Source organism: Parambassis ranga, chromosome 5, assembly GCF_900634625.1.
Source record: "Parambassis ranga chromosome 5, fParRan2.1, whole genome shotgun sequence".
In the NCBI taxonomy this organism is placed as follows: Eukaryota; Metazoa; Chordata; class Actinopteri; family Ambassidae; genus Parambassis; species Parambassis ranga.
In genome coordinates, this window is record NC_041026.1 from 17,777,122 (window position 1) to 17,797,768 (window position 20,647).

General features: G+C 41.6%; 1 protein-coding gene across 2 annotated transcripts in view; it reads right to left on the bottom strand.

Annotated features, from left to right (window-relative positions):
* LOC114435935 (semaphorin-3F-like) overlaps positions 1 to 15,280 on the bottom strand; it is a 43,463-nt gene extending 28,183 nt beyond the window's left edge. For both annotated transcript variants that reach the window (XM_028405922.1, XM_028405921.1), the window contains exons 1-2: positions 14,965 to 15,280; positions 13,563 to 13,715 (exon numbers count right to left, since the gene is read on the bottom strand). In XM_028405922.1, the coding sequence (XP_028261723.1) occupies positions 13,563 to 13,715; positions 14,965 to 15,019 (208 nt within the window). In that variant the 5' untranslated portion in view covers positions 15,020 to 15,280. The remainder of the gene's footprint in view (positions 1 to 13,562; positions 13,716 to 14,964) is intronic.
* Between the last annotated feature and the right edge of the window lie 5,367 nt (positions 15,281 to 20,647).

The window sequence follows — 20,647 nt, forward strand, 5'->3', positions numbered from 1 at the left end:
TGAGTGAAAGAGCTTCCATGTTAACTTGTCCATTTGCTGTCTGTCTGCTTGACATAAATGGGAGGAGAAGGGAACAAAGTGGGGGATGATGACCGTCGGACAAGGGCATTCACTTTTGTGTGCTGTCTACGATGATGGTAGTGGGAATTGGGGGGAGTTGTGGTAAAGAGGGAGTAGAGAGGGGGGTGAGGGGTGGGTGGAGAGGAATGCAGACAGTGGGAATGCTACCAAACGTTATGGAAATAGTTTTAGAACATATTTAAACTCTTTTAGTGTTTAACTGTTTATCTGACATGTTTCAGCAGCAGGTTCCAAGAATCTCTGAAAACTATAATTTAAGACACTGCAGGTGATGCACTAATCTCAATCTCAAGTGGTTATCTCAGACCACCGCAGCGCCATCCTCATTGGAGTTTGTCCAAGTATCCTACGATGACTTTGTGAACAGAGGAGCGCTGCAGGTCATGATCTTCCCCTAAATCATTAAAAATAAATAAATAAATAAGTGGGGCTTCAAAGAAAATGATTACAGGTTGAAAAAAGCAATCATTTACATTCCAATAGGTTAAACCTGTGCTTTGAAAGTGAAAAAATGTCATTCAAGATGAAACATGTTGGCAGCCATTACATCTTTAATGGATACTGTGAATTGTCTGCTAAAGGTAGGCCCCCACTCCCTCATCCCAGCCTGCAATTAAAGCAAAGCTACCCGAGGTCATGCTGACTGACGGGCTGACAGACCCACAGATTACTGTCTGTCTGTGTAATCCATGCCCTTTTTTAACTTCTCTTGCTGACTGACGCACTCACCCATACCTTTTAAAACACCAGTGCCTGTTAATTTGGCAGCTTTCATGTCTGATAGACAGCTGGGACATCCTACCCCGTGACCCTGCGGCCTCTTTCTCACCCGTGACCATAAAGGTCATTGTGCAGGGGGGATGTCTGGGAGGAGAAGGGTGTGTGAAAAGCTATAGTTAGTGTCAAATTTATATTGATATGTTTCTCTAAGATAAATTGTGAGAGCGAAATGAAAAAGTGGGAGTCAGGAATAACAAATGTAGCTGAGGTGTGTTCACAGTAAGGAGTGGATAAAATAATATGAACTTGTCTGTCATGTCAAAACCATAGACTGTAAATGAACTGAAGATGGACGAACACTCTGAGATGTCACTTGAAGAGGTGGAGCCTGAGAGGAGCCGAGTCAGGCAGCAGCCACCTTGCAAGCCCATGAGAAAACCCACCTGTCAGTCATAGCTTCAACATATTTAAATATGCATCACTGAAAAGACAAACAGTAAGATTTCCAAAAATAGTTGAAAAATAGTAAATATGAGTGTTCTGTGTCATAAAGCTTATACTGTAGATGTGTAATACTGCAAAAGCCAATGGAAAGCCATATTTAGAAGGCTTATTTCTGGATTGGTCAGTAAAAACACGTTCCTTTTACCCTAAAACTATAATATACTTTATTTTAATAATAATTATATATATTATAATACTTATATACAAATTCAAACCTGCATAGTATATGCATGTAAGCATGTTTATTTCTGCTGTCAAGCATTTTAACATGGAGGTGTATGGGAATTGACTCATTTATGAAGTCAGCCTCAAGTGGCCATTTAAGGAATTGCAGCTTTTGCACCTCCGCGTTTCATTTATTGGCTCTGGAGGTTTCTGCTTGACATTAAACCTTCATGTAACATATGACGTAGCAGTTAGAGATCTATAGGTCATGCTCAATTACCAGCTTTATCCAGTGAAACAGCACTCTACAACACTCTACAACAAATTAGAAAAAGGCAATCTTTCCTCTTATTGTTGTCAGCTGTGCTCAGTGAGATTTAGTATGTTGTTAAGATAAGAAATGTTGAAATGACCTTTTTTATCAGTTAAAAAGTAATGCTTTAAGCGGCCACCTGAAGATGACTGTGCACTTTCTTCAGTGTATAGCATGTATTAGCTGGAAGTAGCTGTTTTTGATTGCACAGAGATATATATAGAGAGAGAAAGGGGGGGGAGAGGAAGGTAGAATTCTTATCAGTTAGAAGAAGTCAACATGCGTGACAGTGGGAAGTCTTGGTCACAGTGATCCTGCATCCGTCCTCACATCAGGTGTTGAAGCAGGCCGGTGATTGCACAGATCCATGGAGGCTAAAACCATGCTTATCTTACTCGGTCATACCTTGTCATAAATCAGTGCTTAGCCATCCGCTCTGCACTGATAAGGCACCCAAACACAGACCGCTCAACACCAGGAATGGAGAGAGACTTTTTTATTTTATGAGTAGCCTCCCTCGCCCACTCTCACACTCCCTTCTCCCATCATAGTTATCTGTTTCTCATTCATCAGATCTGAACAGCTAGTTATTTTTTTTTTCTGCTTGGGGCTTGTTTGTTTGCAGCTTGCCATATTTTCTCTTGTAGCTTTTCCAACTGTCTGGTTATGATTATCTGAAGAACAACAGAATCATTTGCACAAGAAAGAATCAGAAGTTCTAAGAAAATTTTTCTTTTTTTTTTTCTTTTTTTAAAATGTAATCGCAAAATATAAAAAAATAAAAAAACTGCAATAAAAATATGAAGCTGCCAGCTGGCTGTCACTGCTCTGATAGAAGAAATGAATAAAGCACTGTCCATGTCATGACATACAGGAATAGCCAATTTATGACATTTCATTTAGTAGCTGGGCCTGAAGATATCTCCACCACTACTTTCTTATCTTAACAGCTTATGTTTTTAGGATTTCTGAAATATTCAGAATTTATTGCTAATGAGATAACCTTTAAATGGCAGCACTGCTTTAAGTCATGATCCAGTCTCAACAGAATGTGTCCAGTCTAAACTCTTAAAAAACTGCCAACAGAAAGAAGGAAGAAGTCAACAACAAGTCAACAAATTCTGGTTCTACACTTTGACCAGTGATTTGTCATGCAGCATAAACAGCGATTCTGTGTAGAAGCTGCCATGTTGGAGCAATGACCCTATGAGATTCTTCATCTGGAGTCAGAGGCTGAGGTCTAAGCATGCCAAATCAGGTGAATAGGGCAGGTGTTAAACAAAGAAAACTTAATGATGCTTCTGACATCTGATCTTACATATGATGTCCTTACACCGATGCAGCACTGCCATTGATCTTCGGGGCTTTGCATGAAGGTGTGTTAGTAGATTAGCTGTGTTGCTACCATATTCTTATAGATTGATTTATTTTCTACACTGATTTAATAACAGGATATATTTATGCTTTTCACTTTGATGAAGGTGTGAGTGAAAACTGCTGACACTTTCAGTTTGATAACACATCGAATATACATCCAAATGACCTCAATAGATGTTATTTGCAGTAAGTTATGTAATCAGTGAATCAGCTCTAACACAATCTAACACCTAAACTTAAATAACACCAAACCTAATGCACCTGAAAATACTGAGCATGATTTGAACTAATTACAACAGCATGAGTATAATTTATAATACTGTTTGGCTTATCTGTGAACCTCAAGCATGTCTGATTGTACACCTCTTGCATCCAATTGCATTTTTTCTTCAGCTTCTTCTGACACACTATAATTCTGTTACGGCATGCAGTGTCACGGAGGAGCTACAATGAATGAAGCTGTTTTTAATGGTCCGATTTGCTCATAATACATTGCAATACATTGTGACTAATTAATCATGCATACACGGTTTAATGGGATGGTGTAATCCAGACACAGTAGTGAAAAGGTAAATTTCACACTGTGCACCAATCCTGTATGTTAATGACTCTGGGTTAATCAAAGCCATGAACTAATGAATTCCAAGCATCTTATAGTTTGTCTAATGCGATTACACTTGAACAAAGCATCGTTTGGGTTGGAGATGTTCCCAGTGTCAGAAGACATTTTTCTTGTTTCCTGTGTACTGATTCTGGGCTGAATCGACCACATTAAAACTAGATCTGTCAGCCGTGGAGAAGAAAAAAAAAGTTTGTCTCTGTTTTTGTGCCAGGAGGTGCTGCTCCTTATAAGCTCTCTGAAAGGCTGTCTGTGGTCTTCCATCATTGTAGTGCAGTGAAGAACAAGGTCCAGAGGAGCATCAATTCATCTAACATGAAATCCTTTGGAACATGAAAACCCAGGATCATAGCCAAGCTCTGACTGATGACTGTTTCACCATTGGTGCCAAGAGGAGGAAAAGTGTGAGACGAGGATGATGAGACATAGAGAGGGCACGCAGGAGGTGGTAGTGGACAGACAGAGATGCTTTAGAGCATTAATGCCGTGCCAATGTTGTATGCCACTCCTCCTCTGCTTCCCCAGGGACATGAATGAAGTAAATGAATGATGGACCCAGCCCACACAAACGCCCCTCTTCTATTGAGACCAAGAAGTCCATTCATGGGGATGAGTGAGGCGTCGACACCAACAACAACAATAACAACAGCAACATAGGAGGCCCTCACTCCCATTTCTCATTCATACATATGTATGCAGTAACACAAACACACACATATGGCACAGATACCGTGGTCAACACTGCCAACATGCCATTAGGGGACACCTAGAGAAGGTTCCTGAGAACAGGGCCGGCTAACAAAGCTCGGAGGCAAAGGGGCGTGAACGGGGCAGGCATGGGGAAAATCTTGGCATCACGTCAATGCAACCGCCACAATGATTAGGGATGAGAGGCCATCTCCTCCCCTCCACAATCAGCACATTATCAGGAAGCCCATCAGTGTATGAACCCAGAAAACAAGGCCTGGAAACCTCATGTTCCACCACATTCTGCCCTTCCTCCTCCTGCACACGGCTCCTCTCGCATGGGTTCAGGGGGTTCTTGTCCGCATTGGCGCGCATCTCACTCTGAGGTCTGACCTTCAAACTCGCCCGAAGCCACAGTAGCTAATGGAACATGGGGAATACAAATCCAATTTGAATGAAATCAAACTGACGGGCGGCTTTGCTATTTACCAAGCATTTACATCTCAAACTCTGAAAGTGGCCGTTACCAAAATGGTGTTAGCATCTGATAGAGGCTCAGCTTTCATATAGTATGCATCATGCAGAGAGAACGTATGTAAAAGTGGGAGAGAGCAGTGACTAAATGATGAAATACAGCTTTGACAGGAGTAAAGAGGAGGAATGTTCTGGCTTTTTCAATCCAATAGTGAGACACCATTACTGCAGCCTCCCACAGGATCATGGTCAGGCTCAACCATGGGCCCCAAGTCTGCCATAATCACACGGACAGCTGCTTGGTCTTCATCCAACACACACACATACACACTGAATCTCACACCTAAAATATTTCATCAGGTCCCCCGACTTCTGCCCAACAACAACTTTGACCCTTGCTTGGGCGTCACATTAGTTTGTGCTGTCAGTGAGATGTATGGTTCAACACACACACGCTGGTCTCCCCGTGGAAACACTCCTTCCAGGACAATCTGTATGACAATATGTAAGTGTGAATAAAGTCAGCAGTTTTCATTGACTCAGACCTTGCAGCAGGAGGTTAATGCCAGAGCACTGGCACAGGACTGACCTGTGGAGGCTCTCCGAGCAGTCACCGGCTGAAGTAAACCATCTCATCTAACACTCATACATGGATAATGGGAAGCAGACACACAATTTGTCCTGCCTTTGTGCACCCACGCTCCTTTCCTTCTTTTCATTCTCAAATCTCTCCATTTATCCACGCTCTGGCTGAGATAGCAAACCTGACACTGATGCCCTGTAGTCCATTAGCACTCTCAGAGCCCCGTCTGATTCTGCTCCACTGCTCCCTTCACATTTTCCTCCTCTCAGCCTCCAGTATCTTCCTGACAGTGCTCATTTCTCTCTCAGCCTTTATCTAACCCCCTCTCTGTCTTCCTCCCTTACACTTTCTCCTATATTTGTCAGCTGGAACTAAACAAACTCAGAAGACCGTTTAAATGCTTAGAGTCACACTATTTATAGTATTTTAATAAACTTTTGATTATGCTATGAGTATTTGTTCTGAGTATACTGAGCCAGCCTACAGGCATTAGAGTCAGTGTGATGTTTGAAATGCCAACTAAAATACTTCTTTAGCTGATGTGTGCCAAACACGCACATGTATGAAGAACAATTCAACATAAGGATAAACTAAGGTCTACATTTATTAGCATAAAGGGCACTTTGTAGCCTTGTCCACATATTTATGGTTATCTTTTAAAAAGTCCTTTGGCACTTCATCCACAAACACATTAAAGGTAGTCAAGAACACAGTTTGCAGTCTTCATCAGTTTGTGCCGTTATCTTATAGACATGGAATGGTTTGGAGGGAAGGCATTTATTATAGCCTGACAATCCCTTATAAGGAAATATAAAAAACTTGAAAAACTATAGCCAACAGATTCAGTGTTTTAGAGTGATAAATCATATTTAATATGTTTTTTGGCTGTAACTAATACCGGTGATGACTGACTGATCCACAAATTGTCAGAAAAGTGTGATAAACAACCTTAAATCCTCACATTTTAATGTTTGTACTTTTGTTTTTTGACATTCAAACAGTGATTAGAGCATAAGGGCATAACAAAGTACAGTTAACTATTAACAATTTGTGTTTATATGAAAGTCTCTGGAAAAGGCATTTACACAGTTTCTATTTAATTAATTTATTGGACTGTAATATTGCAGCTAACATGCAAGCAGTCCTACATTTAGTCTTATATGACAATATGCATCCTCAGAACTACTCCACCCTAAATGTTCAAAATGGCCACCATAAGAATGAGGTCAACAGCACTGCAGTAACAAGATCCCAGCAGCGACAGACAAATGAAAATGAATGATAGCTGTCTAAGGTAAACAAGTGGAGAGGTGCCCTTGACCCTGCTGTCTCCTTAATTTCAGCTCGAGCTCTGAACCCCAGAGGACTCCCACACCCCTCAGCCACATCTGGTGAGCTCTGCACAGAAATGAATCCTTCACTTATTTGCTCACTGAACCCTCCATTCCTCCACAACAACTTAACAAAAATCACACCAGAGCAGCATCAGAGTCTGTTGTTTTAGCAAATTTATCTTCACATTTGTCTTAACTGAGCCTTGAAGACCTGATGCTGCTTCACTTCCAGACGAGACAGCAGACATCTGGGGAAATAAGCACAAAGCTGTGATTGCATCCCACCTCTTCTCTGTGGAGAGAATCATTTGAACCCGATTCAGTTTGTGAGGAGTGACAGGTAGATGCTGCTATGGCAACCAAACCAAAGCAGTGTCACACATAGATAGCAGCTCTTTGCAGAAGAAGAAGCTCTGCAGGCATGTGAGCACTCACACACACAAACAATGCAGGCACAACCACATGGACTTGAATATTAAAAGACTCTCCCATTCCTCCCTGTCACTTTGAATCTTAAGAAAACCACCTCTGGTAAAAGCCATTACCATCTCCCTCCCCGTCTCTAACCACAACAACTGTCGTCCTCTTCATGACTTCTTCCCCCGCCTCTCTGCCCCTCTTCTGCAGGTGGTAAGGTTCATCGCAGCCCGCATAATGATCTGCCCCTACCAATGTTTAAAATCTCACCTTGAGAATTACGGGCTCTATAAAGTGCTCAGAGGCGCAAAAGAAAACAATTACAAAGGCTGCACAAACCACTTTTTCCTCAGACAACAAGGGAATAAAAAAGACATGGGTCTGATGTACCACTGTGGCTCACTTCTATTTTTATCCCGTCTGTCACATTTCAGTCTAAAAAAACTGTCTACAGCAGAGACCAAGAGACACAAACATGTTGGCATGTACACATGCACACACAGTGTATTATTCACCTACACTCATGCACCCACATCCATCACAGTGTGTCTGTCTGTCAGCCCCTGCTGAGTGTTGTCCCTCCTGTACACAGCACACAGAGAATGGCTATTTTTTGAACCTGTCAGAAGAGGCCCCTACAGAAGAAAAAAAAATCAAGTACAACTCTCCTGGAGCTTTTTAGTGTTGGACCGTCACCACTGCTGTGTTTATCATCTGTGGTACAAGAACATGTAATATTAATGGACAGCTAAAGTAGCATACATATTAAAGTCACAGTCACTATACCCTGTTGTTACATTATCCATCCGTTATCTCTACTTTTTGTTTGAGTGCATAAGCGTGCTGTGTGAGAAATACACAGTCTTGGTAGAAGAGGGACACTTGGAGCTGCTCACCATCCAGATTACACACAGCTATGTAATGTTGGACACACACAGCAGTATGTGTATTGAGGGCTAACTCCAAATTTGACTATGGACTGCACAATTAAGTACAAAGGGCACAGTACTACAGGTAAGTGCAGTAAGAATAGCATCTAAAATGAAGCTTGCTGTTGCAGTCAAGGATACATCCTGCATCATTTCTGCAGACAAGATTCCTTCGTAGTAAACACATAATAAAACTGTCTAACGAGGCTGGTTAGTTTAAATAAACTAAATTAAAGGCTAAATGTGTCAATTTAAGTGTATGTTTTCCATAGGCAGGTCCTATAATTCCACAAGAAGAGAACCACATTTCTGCATCGCTGCCAGCAACTTCCACAGCCATTTGCTGTTTATTCTGCTGAAACTGAATGAGTAGATCTACTCCTCCCCAGTACAAATAATTAAATCTGATTAAACTGCCTAAAAGCAGGAATAATAAATAGCAGGGTGATTATGGTTTCATTTGGATGTTGTGCATTTTTTTTTATCACCACAGGGGTAGATTCCAGCATTAATAAGTGCTTATAGGCACTGCGTGTCGGCTCGAAAGAAATATTCAAATCGAGGGGAAAATGTTTTCAATTTAGTGCCTTTCATCGGGAGCCATGATTTGTATGTGTATTCCTCTCTGTGACAGGGAGCCAGCAATTTATGGAGTGAAAACGACTAAAAAGGGCTACATAATGCAGACGCATTATTTCCTTTCAAACCTCAGAGACAACTTGCACTTATGCATGTTAGCTGGGTATGAAGCCTCTCTCTCTTCCCACAGACGTCCACCCACTCTTCCCCTATATACCCCTTTACTCCTTCAGTGTTGCAGTGCCTTTCTCTCAAGGAAAGTCTCAGCACTTTAGGGACCCCTCCTCTCCCCTTGCCCCCCCTTTTTTGTGTGTGCTGAAACAGCTTGCCCCTGCTGTGGGCGGCATACTGGGTGCTCTCCTCCCTCAGCTCGCGCTGCCAGCCTCTTATCAACAGGCGAATAGCGAGGGTGTGAGTGTAGAGTAAAGGCAGAGGAGGATGACGAGGCAGAGGAGGAGAGGGAGATAAAAAAGAGGAAAGAAACAGACAGGAAGGGCACTATATTTAGCACAGGAGCTGTCGCCTTCTGTTTTTGTCTCCTGAATAATCATAGTTTGACATAATGTATCCTGCAGAGCAGAGGTTGCTGGGATGCACCACCCATACCCTCCTCCACCAGCAGCATCTCTGGAGAGAAGATAGCAAACTATTGTAATAATTGCTAGGGGCTTGCGTGCCACAGCCACTACAGGGTTTACCGTACTTAAAACATTTGAAAGGAGGCAGTTTAAGACTTCAGCGTGCCAACAGGTACGATGCTGCATGGAGGATGTACATAAAGAGAGTTTACTGAGGAGCAGCACAAGGAAAAAAAAGGACGTTTACGCAACCTTTTCTCAGAATTGAATTTCATGTATAGGTCGGGGCAGCAAAGGGCTGTGACGAACTTGTTACACTACACATGTACCATGATGCTTATCTGCTGGGAATGGAGCAAACATGCACAGCTGGTGAGCAGAAGAGCGCCAAGGATGTGAGCTAGATAATGTGAGAGGTTCAAATACAGCACAGTGGACTTTAGACTGGTCAAAGGGTTTATTGGAAAAGTAACAGGTGATACTGTTTCTCAAAAATAAACAGATTTATTTGACAGGTCTGACTCAGGGTGTCATGTGCTTGTTTTGTTGCTTCACACTGCTCACCATCATCTTCTCTTAGTTTTAAAAAATGCAATTATTGACCATCATGGAATCAGATATAGTCCTCATATATTCGCCTATTCTGGCTCAGCTTCTCTGTTGACTCCATGTCTTATGTTAAACATCACTGACGATGCATCTAATAACTCTGTTGTAATGAGTTCTGACTGTAATTAATGACTTTGTAGCTGAGCAGCAGGAAGATTTATGAGAATGATGATCAGCCAAATGAACATTTAAAACACAACCTCTTTGCCTTTGTGTGAAGGAGCCAGATCAAGAAAACAGAGGCTCAGAGTTATTTTTACACGTGTGCTGTGATGGTGGACAGAATCTTATTTTGTCTACTCTTGCCTGGCCAGACTGACGGATCATGTGTGAGCAGACAGGTTAGCCTTGGATACGCTTTCAGCACGTCATTGATTGCTAAGACTTGATTGCAGCAGGGCTTGTCTGAGGCTCTTAGCTCTGTCTCCAGTGTCAAAATTCCAATAATAAAGTCCTGCAGCTTAGACAAGGAGGTATACTTTTAACAATCTGAATAAAAGGTGTGCAAGACAAGGGTGATTATTTCCACAGAGCTTTCTCTTTCACCAGAGAAGTCTAAAAAAGATGCCAGCAGTTCAGGACCACCTACATGGAGGAATGTCACACTGCTGAAGACAAAAGTCTCTTTTCATGTAGGAATCTACCTATACTAGAACATAATCTGTAGACGGTGTCCATTGTTGTAGAGTCAGAAATAGAACAAGCAGTAGAGTTCAAACTCAGGAGCAGCTCCTAATTATTCAAAGAATAAAGAGATGAAGGACATGTCGCCGTTTCTGATCTTAACCCTGAAAACTGTCAGGGAGCGATGAACAGATAGTGAAGTCTTTGTTCCGGTGTGACAATCAGCGACCCATTAAATGGAACAAAAAGGCTGCTGGAGTCGGGGAGTGCAAAGGCTAGAGTCACCTTAAGAGTGTCCCTAAGAATTAGTCCAATTACAGGACTGCCTGGCTTTGTCTTTTCTCTCCAGGCTTTCTTCCCAGAGCTAACCTTGTGCCCAGGTGTTCCTTCACGGACTACAGAGGCTAAAGAAAAACAAAGTTAAACACTTTCAAATGTGCCTGAGGATTAGCTTAACAAGCTATTACTTGTTAATATGGTGCCATTCTCCCACAGTTTGAGGGCAGTTAACCTCGGGTGTGACTGGCTCCTGTTTGAAGGGTCACAACCTTGCAGAGCCCTGCGTACTAAAATAGCATGTGATTATAGACCTTGTTTAAAAGTAAATATAGGAGTTCTCAGCAGCTGATCTAAGCCAGTCTTTATGAGAAAGAATACACACACACAAATGTGACCTTTCTGTAACACCATCAGAGCATCTTATAACTCACAGCCGTATTTTTAAAAAATGTTCAGATAACAACAGTTGCAGTGGAGACTTTTGGAGTTTTTTTTTTTTTTTGGGGGGGGGGGCACATTGTTTAGTGTGAGAGATGTATTGCTGTGTGCTGTTTTTGAAGTGTATATGTCTGTGTGCTGTTTTTCAGCTCTTTTGAAGTCTGGGTTGATGATCTGCTTTGAATGGACATTCCTTTGGTCTTAGCTTCTGTTTGCTCACTTGGTCCTTATCACAGTTAATAACTCAGCCTGCGCTAACACACTCAGTAGTAGCTTTAGGCAGAGCTATCAGCAGCTAAGTGGTAGTTTACATTAACCTTCTACTACTAATGTGTTTAAATAATAGAAACCACATAAAAAATAACTCCTAAATTAGACACAGACTGCTAACACCAAACTGCAGGACCGAAAGAAAATTAACATTGTTTGCAGAACAGGTTTTTTTTTAGTAAGAATAAAATGCTGCCCTAATATTGTATAAATAGTATGTCTTACAGTATATATTTTCATTTTACACAAATGTATGTGCAGCTATGTATGTAGTAGTAGTATGTATGTGACCTGCTGTCTTAGGCTTTGAAAGAGGGCAAATATTTCAAAAGCAAAGACAAAGAGTGGGTTCTCTTGTAACAAAACCTGGACTTCAGCCAAATGTAGCAGAAAGAATCTTCCCAGCCAGCTTCATAAAATGCAAATAATCAGCAGAAAGTGATACTGTGTAACCTTTATGGATAAACATGTGCTGCTGGGTTACAGGCAGCAAATTCAGAACAAAAACAAGTGCTAAACTCACACAGCCCACATTCTGTCTCTTTGTTTTGTTTTCCTCATTAAAAAAATATGTTATTAAAATGTGTTACACAGACAGAGATCACCAAGCCTAAAGCTAAGTGTTTTCTTAAGTGCATTAAAAAAAATGAATAAAACGCATATTACAGAAGTATTCCCAGCAGAAACCTGTGCAAAACCAATATAATTAGAGAATGCACAGCTTAGGTGCATTTCTAGTCTCCAGCTATTTAAGGCTGCTCTGTGAGGCAGAAAGTAACCACCAAAACTAATTAAAAGCAAAAAGAAAGTCAATTAAAAAAAAAAAAAAGTACAAAATACACAAAGTAAATGTGAGACCGTTAGCGTGTGAAATCCAATCTGATTAGAGATGGAGAGAAAGAGACTCAAAGGAACAAAGAGACAAAAATCTGATGAGTTTAAAGAAAGAATATCTGGTAACACAATGCAACTTAATCCCAGCAGGTGTTTTCATCCAGGTATCAACTAAGGACATTTGAATTGCAGGCTAAGTTACATCACATGGTATTAGTTTTGTTTTTAATTTTGTTGGGTTTTTTCCATTCATTTAGTTCAGATTATGACAGCATAGGCCCGCCTACTCAGGTCTTTAGCCTTTACCTGTCACACAACCTCTCTGTAAAGTCAGCAACTTCCCCAGCTCGTCCACAATCTGCACCTTTGTAGTGCTAGTCTGATGAAAAACCCCCGCATCTCATGAACATTACACAATAAACTGAGATGTTAGAACACATGCAGTGCAGAATCATGGCATGCTCTTTATACAGAAGTCCATGTAAACATTTCTGATATCCCATGATCATCACTTTAGGCTATATGTTTGACAGATGTCATTGTCATTTTAATAGCAGTGATGATCTTATTAAAGGAGAAATCTGAACTTAGACAGGTAGCCTATAAAATCTCATGAACAGAGCCATGACTGAGCCGACACTGGAATCACAAAGCAGTGCAGACCGCACCGCTTTAACAGGACACACACACAAACACACACACACACAGGGTCTCATGTGGCTAGCTAACATTCATAACATGCTGGAACTGCACACTGAGTGTGTGCCCCGCCAAGTGTTAAATCTGACTTGATTTTAGAAGGGAGCTGAGGTCACACAAAGGCCTGTTTTGGGAAACTAGTAGCAGCCAGGCGATTAGATGAAGGCATATTCTGTTGCACTGAATAGCAAGGACAATCAGCAGCGGCGCTCCTCATCTCTCTCATCAAGCCTCTCTCACACAATCACACAATCAAACTCACTGTTAATCACCGAGGGGACAAATGGCAGGCTTACCAAGCCCAAATTCAGATGTTGCTAATACTTAACCCATTCCAGCTATCAAACAAGATCAAGACTGTTGACAGAAGTGAGTGTTACACCAGTACTCACATCTGCATGTCTGTGGAGAAGCACACAAACTGGGTCGCATTACTTTGAGTGCCTTACCTTTGAAGGAGAGGAAGATTCTGGGAGCAGACAGCGACTCGCTGGAAGGGGGCAGCCCCCCAGACGTTAGGGCCAGCAGGGCCATCAGCCAGCACAGTTTGTCCCACAACATGGTCCCTCTGTCTGTTAACCGAAAGAAGGAGAGTCCAGGAGCTGAGAAGAAAAGACGAGGATGAGAGTCAAACAAAGCTGTAAGGGACAATCCTAGCAGCCGACACTTGACCAGTTCATTTCAGTAGATACAAAAGTAAGAGCAATCTGATCCATAACAGGAGTCTGGAAACTCTGATTTTTGGTCATTGTTTCTGCATTTTCTGATGAATCCCATTGTGATTGTGTCTACTAAATGCCCACTGTTTTTGCCCCTGTGTGTTATAAAGGAAAAGGTGTGAAGGGATAGCATCTCCTTCCAGCTGGGAGAGCCAAAAGAAGCCACTCCTGCCCGCTACCTCCACTCTCTCTGCCGGTCTGAAATAAGACACGTTTGTGGAGGCTTCCAATAAAAACCGTCAGAGCTGAATTTCAACCAGGCTACATCAAGTTGCTCCTTCAACCTGGCGCGCACTGGCACTGCTCACAGATTAAATCACAAAGCGCATCAACGCGCTGTTATCACACAAAGACAGCTGAAGAGAATATCCTCATAAATGGATCTGAAGACTCTCCTCAGTGCGCGGACAGGGTGGCACGTCCGCGCGTAATGGTGCCACTACAGACAAAGTTGTAAGAAATAACGACTAAAGTAGAGGGTTTGGACACAATAAAACAATTTTAGCGCGGCGTGTTTTGCTGCAGTTATCCACGCATGTCTGTGATCTACTTGTGAACGCGAATCGGAGTCTGAGGTCAAACTGTCAGTCAGGGTTTAAGATCAAGTTCCACATTGAGCCCTGAAGGCAGAACTCCAAAAGCAGACCGTTAACCAAAATAAAGCCTGACAGGGCTTCGAGTTATGAGGACATGAGCATGAACCACGTGTCATTTATAACAGCGTCTGAGCTTCTAAACGGGCACAAGAAGCAGATTTGAAGGCACAACGTCATATGCAATAGAACTTTCATTACCTGCTCCATAAACACACACGGCGCTCTTTGGGCATGCAATATTTCTAACAGTGTTTTAGAGTCATTAAAACGACCTCTGGCGCGCCAGAGAAGGCGCAAAGATACGAACACAAGGCGCAAGCTGAAGCTGAAGTCTGTCTTTAAAGAAACCAGTTCTAATATTAACAACCAAATTATTATCTACAGAACTAAACACATTTATTGGATTTATTTGGAGCATGCCTCACACACATTCTGCAAAGGCATCACTCCTGCTCGAGTCCACCAAAAATGTGACATTTTGATAATGAAGTGCGCATCTGTCATAACAGAAATAATTCTTTAAACTTGTCACCAACCTTCTAGTAACGTCCAGTAAATAATGTGATACAGTCCTTTAACATTTAAAACCATCCACCCAGATTGTTTGAGCTCCTCAGTCCGCAGGCAGGCAGGAGTATCAGTGTATCCGCCGCAGATCCTGCACGATTATCCCAAAGCCGCACAAAGCTTGGATTTGAATTAACTTGACGCAGCCGCTTTAACTTGAAGTGATCTCTAAATCGCATCAACAGATTCTGTATTTTCCACTGAACAAGGTGACAAACAAAGAGTTCTTCCTGGAGACGAGCGGAGAGGGAGAGAGCACGTTCAGCCGTGCGCAGCGGCGCTCCAAGTGTGTGCAGAGCGGGGAGGGAAGCGGCTCTTGCAGGTGGATAGGCTTGAGGTCTTCCTGCTGTGGACACACCCATGGGGGAGGGAACCTACCTTAGCATCCTCGTGCTCCCTCCCATTTCAAAATGTAACCCTAAAAAACGAGTTTGACTCCTCACACAACAGAAAAAAACTAGAAAAGAAGAAGCTGCGTAAAGGAAGGAAAAAAGTTGGAGGAGGCACGGAGATGTTATGAACATGGGAATAATCAAAGACTTTTATATCATTTCTTTTAAAATTACAAAATGCATTTTGAGCCTTTTTTTGCCTGCTTTTAGATGATCACATCATTCCTCTGCTCTGCCTTTTCAGAGGCTTTTTCTTTTGTTTTAAAGAGTGGGAACACAGATGTTGTGTGCCTGAAGCTGGTTTGTTACTTTTACAGTTAACAGTTTCTTCTAAGTATTGAAGGTAAATACTGAAATCAACATTGGGCATATTAGGATAGATTCTGTATTGTTCTTGCCCTAACAATAATTGTAGTTGAAATATAAACTGTAAAAATAAATAAATACATAAACTGTGACAATGGGCACATTTTGTAATGACAAATTCACAATAATACAGACTATGCTCATGCCATGGTGAATGGCTTTTAGAGGCACTCTTGTGGTCATCCAAAGGACGCTTGTTTTTACACAACCACCAGAGAATCAAAATAGGACTGAGGTCATTTCACAACTTGATGATCCTCTGGCTGCCAGCTTCTGATTTTTATTTGCTGACTGAAGCCAGCGTTAGAGTTGAGCTAAGAAGTTTTCAGATGTCCACACTGAGCCAAACAATTGTTCAGTTACTGCTTGTCTTGGCACTCTTGTCGTATGGAATTGCTATGAATCACTCGCTCTATTTTGACTCGGGCAGAGAAGGCTGAAACAAAGCCTTTCAGATGAAAAGATGGCCACATATGAAACTGTTGAAGAATATCCAGATGCAGATAAGGTGGATTTCCTCCCAACACCTTGGCTGTCCTGACAGCGGATCTCTGGCTCTCGCCTCAGATAGGCATCAGATATTCATGGGCAAATGGAGCCTTAAATCTTTTAATCTCACTTGATCCCCCCTCCTCCACCCCCCAATCACACTGGCTTATTTTGCTTCTTATCTAGTCAATGCGCAACACAGCTGACGCCCAATGTGCATGCTTATTATTCTATAAATGATAAATACAGTAGCTCAGGTTTCTTGCTGTCATGAGGAATTACAATTGCCTTACAGTTGTATACAATCAGACAGGAATCTGGAGGATATAAATATGATTTGCTCTTGGTTAGATATTGTTACAGTAGTAGTCGACCATAAAATCCTCACTGACACAAAACCTCCTGGGTTAAATTGAACTGAAATGTGTAAAAGACACGTAGTATTAACACATTTGTTTTATCATTTTGTCATCACCTCTGTGCAGTGAGGTCCTGCTCGCTCTTATGAGCAGCATGAGACCTTTCCGAAAAAGAATATGTAGTGTGGTCAGTGGGGGAAGGACAAACTGCCAGTATAAGGAATATTTTGTGAACCAAGAGTTAATAAACTTGCCAGTATCAAGTTGTGTAATGCCCTCCTGGGGTTACATGAACACTGTGCAGGTTCAATATATACATGTGTAGAATGTAGTAAAAAATGGCAGAGAAACTTGTTACAAGTGTTATAAAATGTTCTGTTTTATCTTAGCCACAATCTTTTCATGAATTAAAATGGGAGGGAGGTGATTGTCCATGATGGATGAATCAATGTTCTGACCGCCAGCACAGCTCCATTCCTACTGACAGATTTTTTTCTGGTATTTTAGCCTGTAATTGTGACATATTCTAATGTGAGGATGTGTGGGTATTTTTAATACTTAACTAGTTCTACATAGAAACTGTGACCTTCTGGATTTACAACATGTTCATTCAGTGGTCAAATGCCATAATCTGGATTCATCCAGATTATGGCCTTTTACACACACCACAGTGGATCATATGGCGCATCAAAGGGGTCAGGAATGAGCTTTTTATTGAAGTGCACATTAAAAAGGCCTCTGTGGTGTCTGGAGAAAGATATTGAATATCTCTCGTCTAAAAGATGTCTCAGAAACACAGTTACTACATTAGTCTATGCAAAAGAGTCTCCTCAGTGTGACTCCAGGCTTTGATGCTCACAGCACAGAAAGCAGATCACTCAGCATCAGCATTCACCATTAGAAGTGTTACATTTCCCCTGATAGGAGCAGAAAGCCCTGGCTACAGGCTCACGCACACAAAGCACAAGATACTGATATGTCTCAGTCTTGGACAACCGTCAGACACACACACAGATTAACATTTACAGGTGTGCGTTTATGTTTAAAGGGCGGTCTTTGCAGCAGTATACATTTAAATAGATAACACCTTCTTTCTCTTTTTAAAAATAATGTTTGGAACAGAACTCCTAATCCCAAAGGACTCACACTAAAATAATCCGGTCACACACCAGCAGTTCAGTGTGTGTGTATGTGGACCAGCAGAGTTGAATTGTGTCATCAATGCTACTCTTTTTGTTTCCCGGCTCTGTTTGTTTCAAACTCTCTCTCTTTTTCTTTTTGTCTTTCCTCTTCTGTCTCGTAGCCAACAGCTGCATGTTGTTTCCTATATTTCTTTTTAATCAACAATATTATTCCCATCTTCAGGCCTCCGGTGGCCTCACCATCTGTCACTTGCGTGAGACAAGAGGAAAGCAATTATTGAATCCTGGCTTTGAGGAGCGCCTGCCTTCATAAAAGTCCCTCATGCTTTCCAGTTTTTCCTCTAGCTCTGCGTGTAGCAGCTATCTGAGGAGTAATATGTGAAAGATAATGTTGAAACCAAAGATCACCACTGGGTGCCAGACCACAGAGGCGAAACAGTTAGAGGGATTCTGTGCATGTTAAGGCTTTTTGTTCTGCAGAGGAGACGCCAGGTCTATAAATCTGAATTTGAATACTGATACTGACGCTGGGAAACTTTATTCATGTTTCTCCGGAGGAGAAAGTGTGTATGTATGCAGATATTACCTCACTTTACTTCAAATGTTTCTCTTATAACAGCCGTATGAAATTCTCCATGTTTCACAATGGGAGGTAAACATATCTATTTAAAAACGTTGTCAATTTCCTGGAGGACATGAAAGCAACACTGCATATTGTTATCACTTTAAGGACAGTTTATATATATATATATATTTAAAAAGCACATTTATGCCACTGTAACACAGTAAGAAGATAATGTGCAGCTACATTAACATTTATTCTGGTGGTTTTCATGGAAACAGGTGCCAAGGAGGGAATATGAATCCAGACAGCAGAGCAGAGGTCATTCTTTAATATGAGTTTTGTTACATTCAATGAATTTTTCTCCTAACCCTTTGCCACCAGTGACTCCATCATCCATGCAAAGTAATTATTAACAGGCTGCGACCAACCTTAACCTCTGACCTCTCACAACACGATGGGGAGGCAATTAACAGCTGTTCATTACCGATGAGGTGAAGAAACAAGTGCAGCCGCACACCGCTGTGCACATCTGCATGTGTGCACACATTCTAAATGACAAAGACAGATGTGAGTGCACAGACACACACACACACATATCCTCACACAATTGACCACACACAGCCGCCGGGGATGCTGTGACACACAGTATGGCCCTCGCAGGGACACATCGATTGTGTAGAATTTAATGAGGGAACATGTACTCATCCCTCCACCTCACCAGGAGAGCTTTTACCTTTTGGTGTGATAAGATATTAAAAATTCACACTGTTTCTGCAGCGCTTTGACTGGGACGGCAGCACGCTCATTAGCATTTAAATGGGAAAAAGATAACGCTGCACTTCGCAGAGTCATACCTCCATCACAAAGCTGGCAGACAGAGAGAAAAACTTGAATCAGACCCGGAAAACTTTGGCTGAGGCTGGAAATAGTTACATCCTCTCACTAAACATGCTCTTTTTTTATATATACCATCGACACACGATATTTATGTGTGTGTCAGTTTGTATTTTAAATGTTTAAATTGGAAGCTGAGCACTGTAAACCATCGGTGCTGCCAGAAGTTTCACTTGACAGTGGGAACGTATTTATTTATGAATAAGAGGACATATTTTGTTAGTTCACATATTTGGTTGCAAAACAATAAAAAAAGTTCACTGAATGTAAAAAGTATATAAATAAAAAAATAATGAAAACGGCGACTCTGAGGTCAGCCTCTTGTTATTATAGTAGCTCCGGATATTTTTTCTTGTGAACATAGGGCCCCATTGGTTGTTCTCTTAATAAATACAGAAATATTTGTCTGTTACTGTTTAAGTACATGCATGCCTGAGGGAGAGGCATTCAGCCCCTGTTTCGAGGTTCTTATTCAAACCACATACTGTGACCCCCAACTAGAAAAATAACTTCAGTTTCAGCTATTTCTGTTGGTGCTGGTAGTGTTGACTTTAACAATTTAAAAAGTCAAGACGTTGTAATGTAGAAATAATACTCTCAGTGAAATGCTAATAAATACAGAGGGTGATGTTATGGTGGATCTGTAATTAGACGCTGTAATGTGCCTGTTGCCTTGCCATGTCTTTGCATGAGCTCTACACTAAAGATTAATGGAGCTCCTTTCTTCATCTCTCTCTCATCCACATCTCACTGTGTTTGGCTGATTGTCATTTCTCTGCTCGTATTTGTTCCTCAGGCTTTTGTCAGAGAAGATGACTATGACTCAGCTGGAGCTTTGTGGGGCTAAAAATGGGACAGCTGCCTTTTTTTAAACGACACAAGTTTGTCTCATTGTATCTGGCTCACCCTCTGTTCTCCTGCCTGGGAACAGAGGGAGGAGGGCAGCTGTGGTGGGATGATTTGGTATGAATTAAAGCTGTTTCCTAACAGGCTCCACAGGGTCTGATCCTGTACCATGATTGCCTGGTGGATTCTCTTTGACTAGAAGAGAGAATATATTACATTATATCAGCACCCTTCCTTCTTGTCTTTTGTTCTTCACCATATAACACAATCTAAACAATAACAGTGGTTTTATATTTAGCATGACTTTATGGATGAAGGTGCCTCAGCCATACCACCTGTGGTTTGTTGAGGGTGTGTGTGGGGGTTCGTAATAGTTTTCCCATGCAGTGTTGTTGGCGCGGGCTTCCTGAGGGTCTGGTTTGTCAGAATCATTTTTCACTGGCATCCAGCTGCAAGTCTCTTGTAAGAAGGAAGGAACAGGAGAGGAAATTGCAAAGACATTTTGTTCCACAAAACTGGTCAGCTGTAGTTGTAGAAGAATATAACAGAAGAATATGGGAAAGGTTGGGGTTATGCTGCATTTGATGGCAACTGGGAAC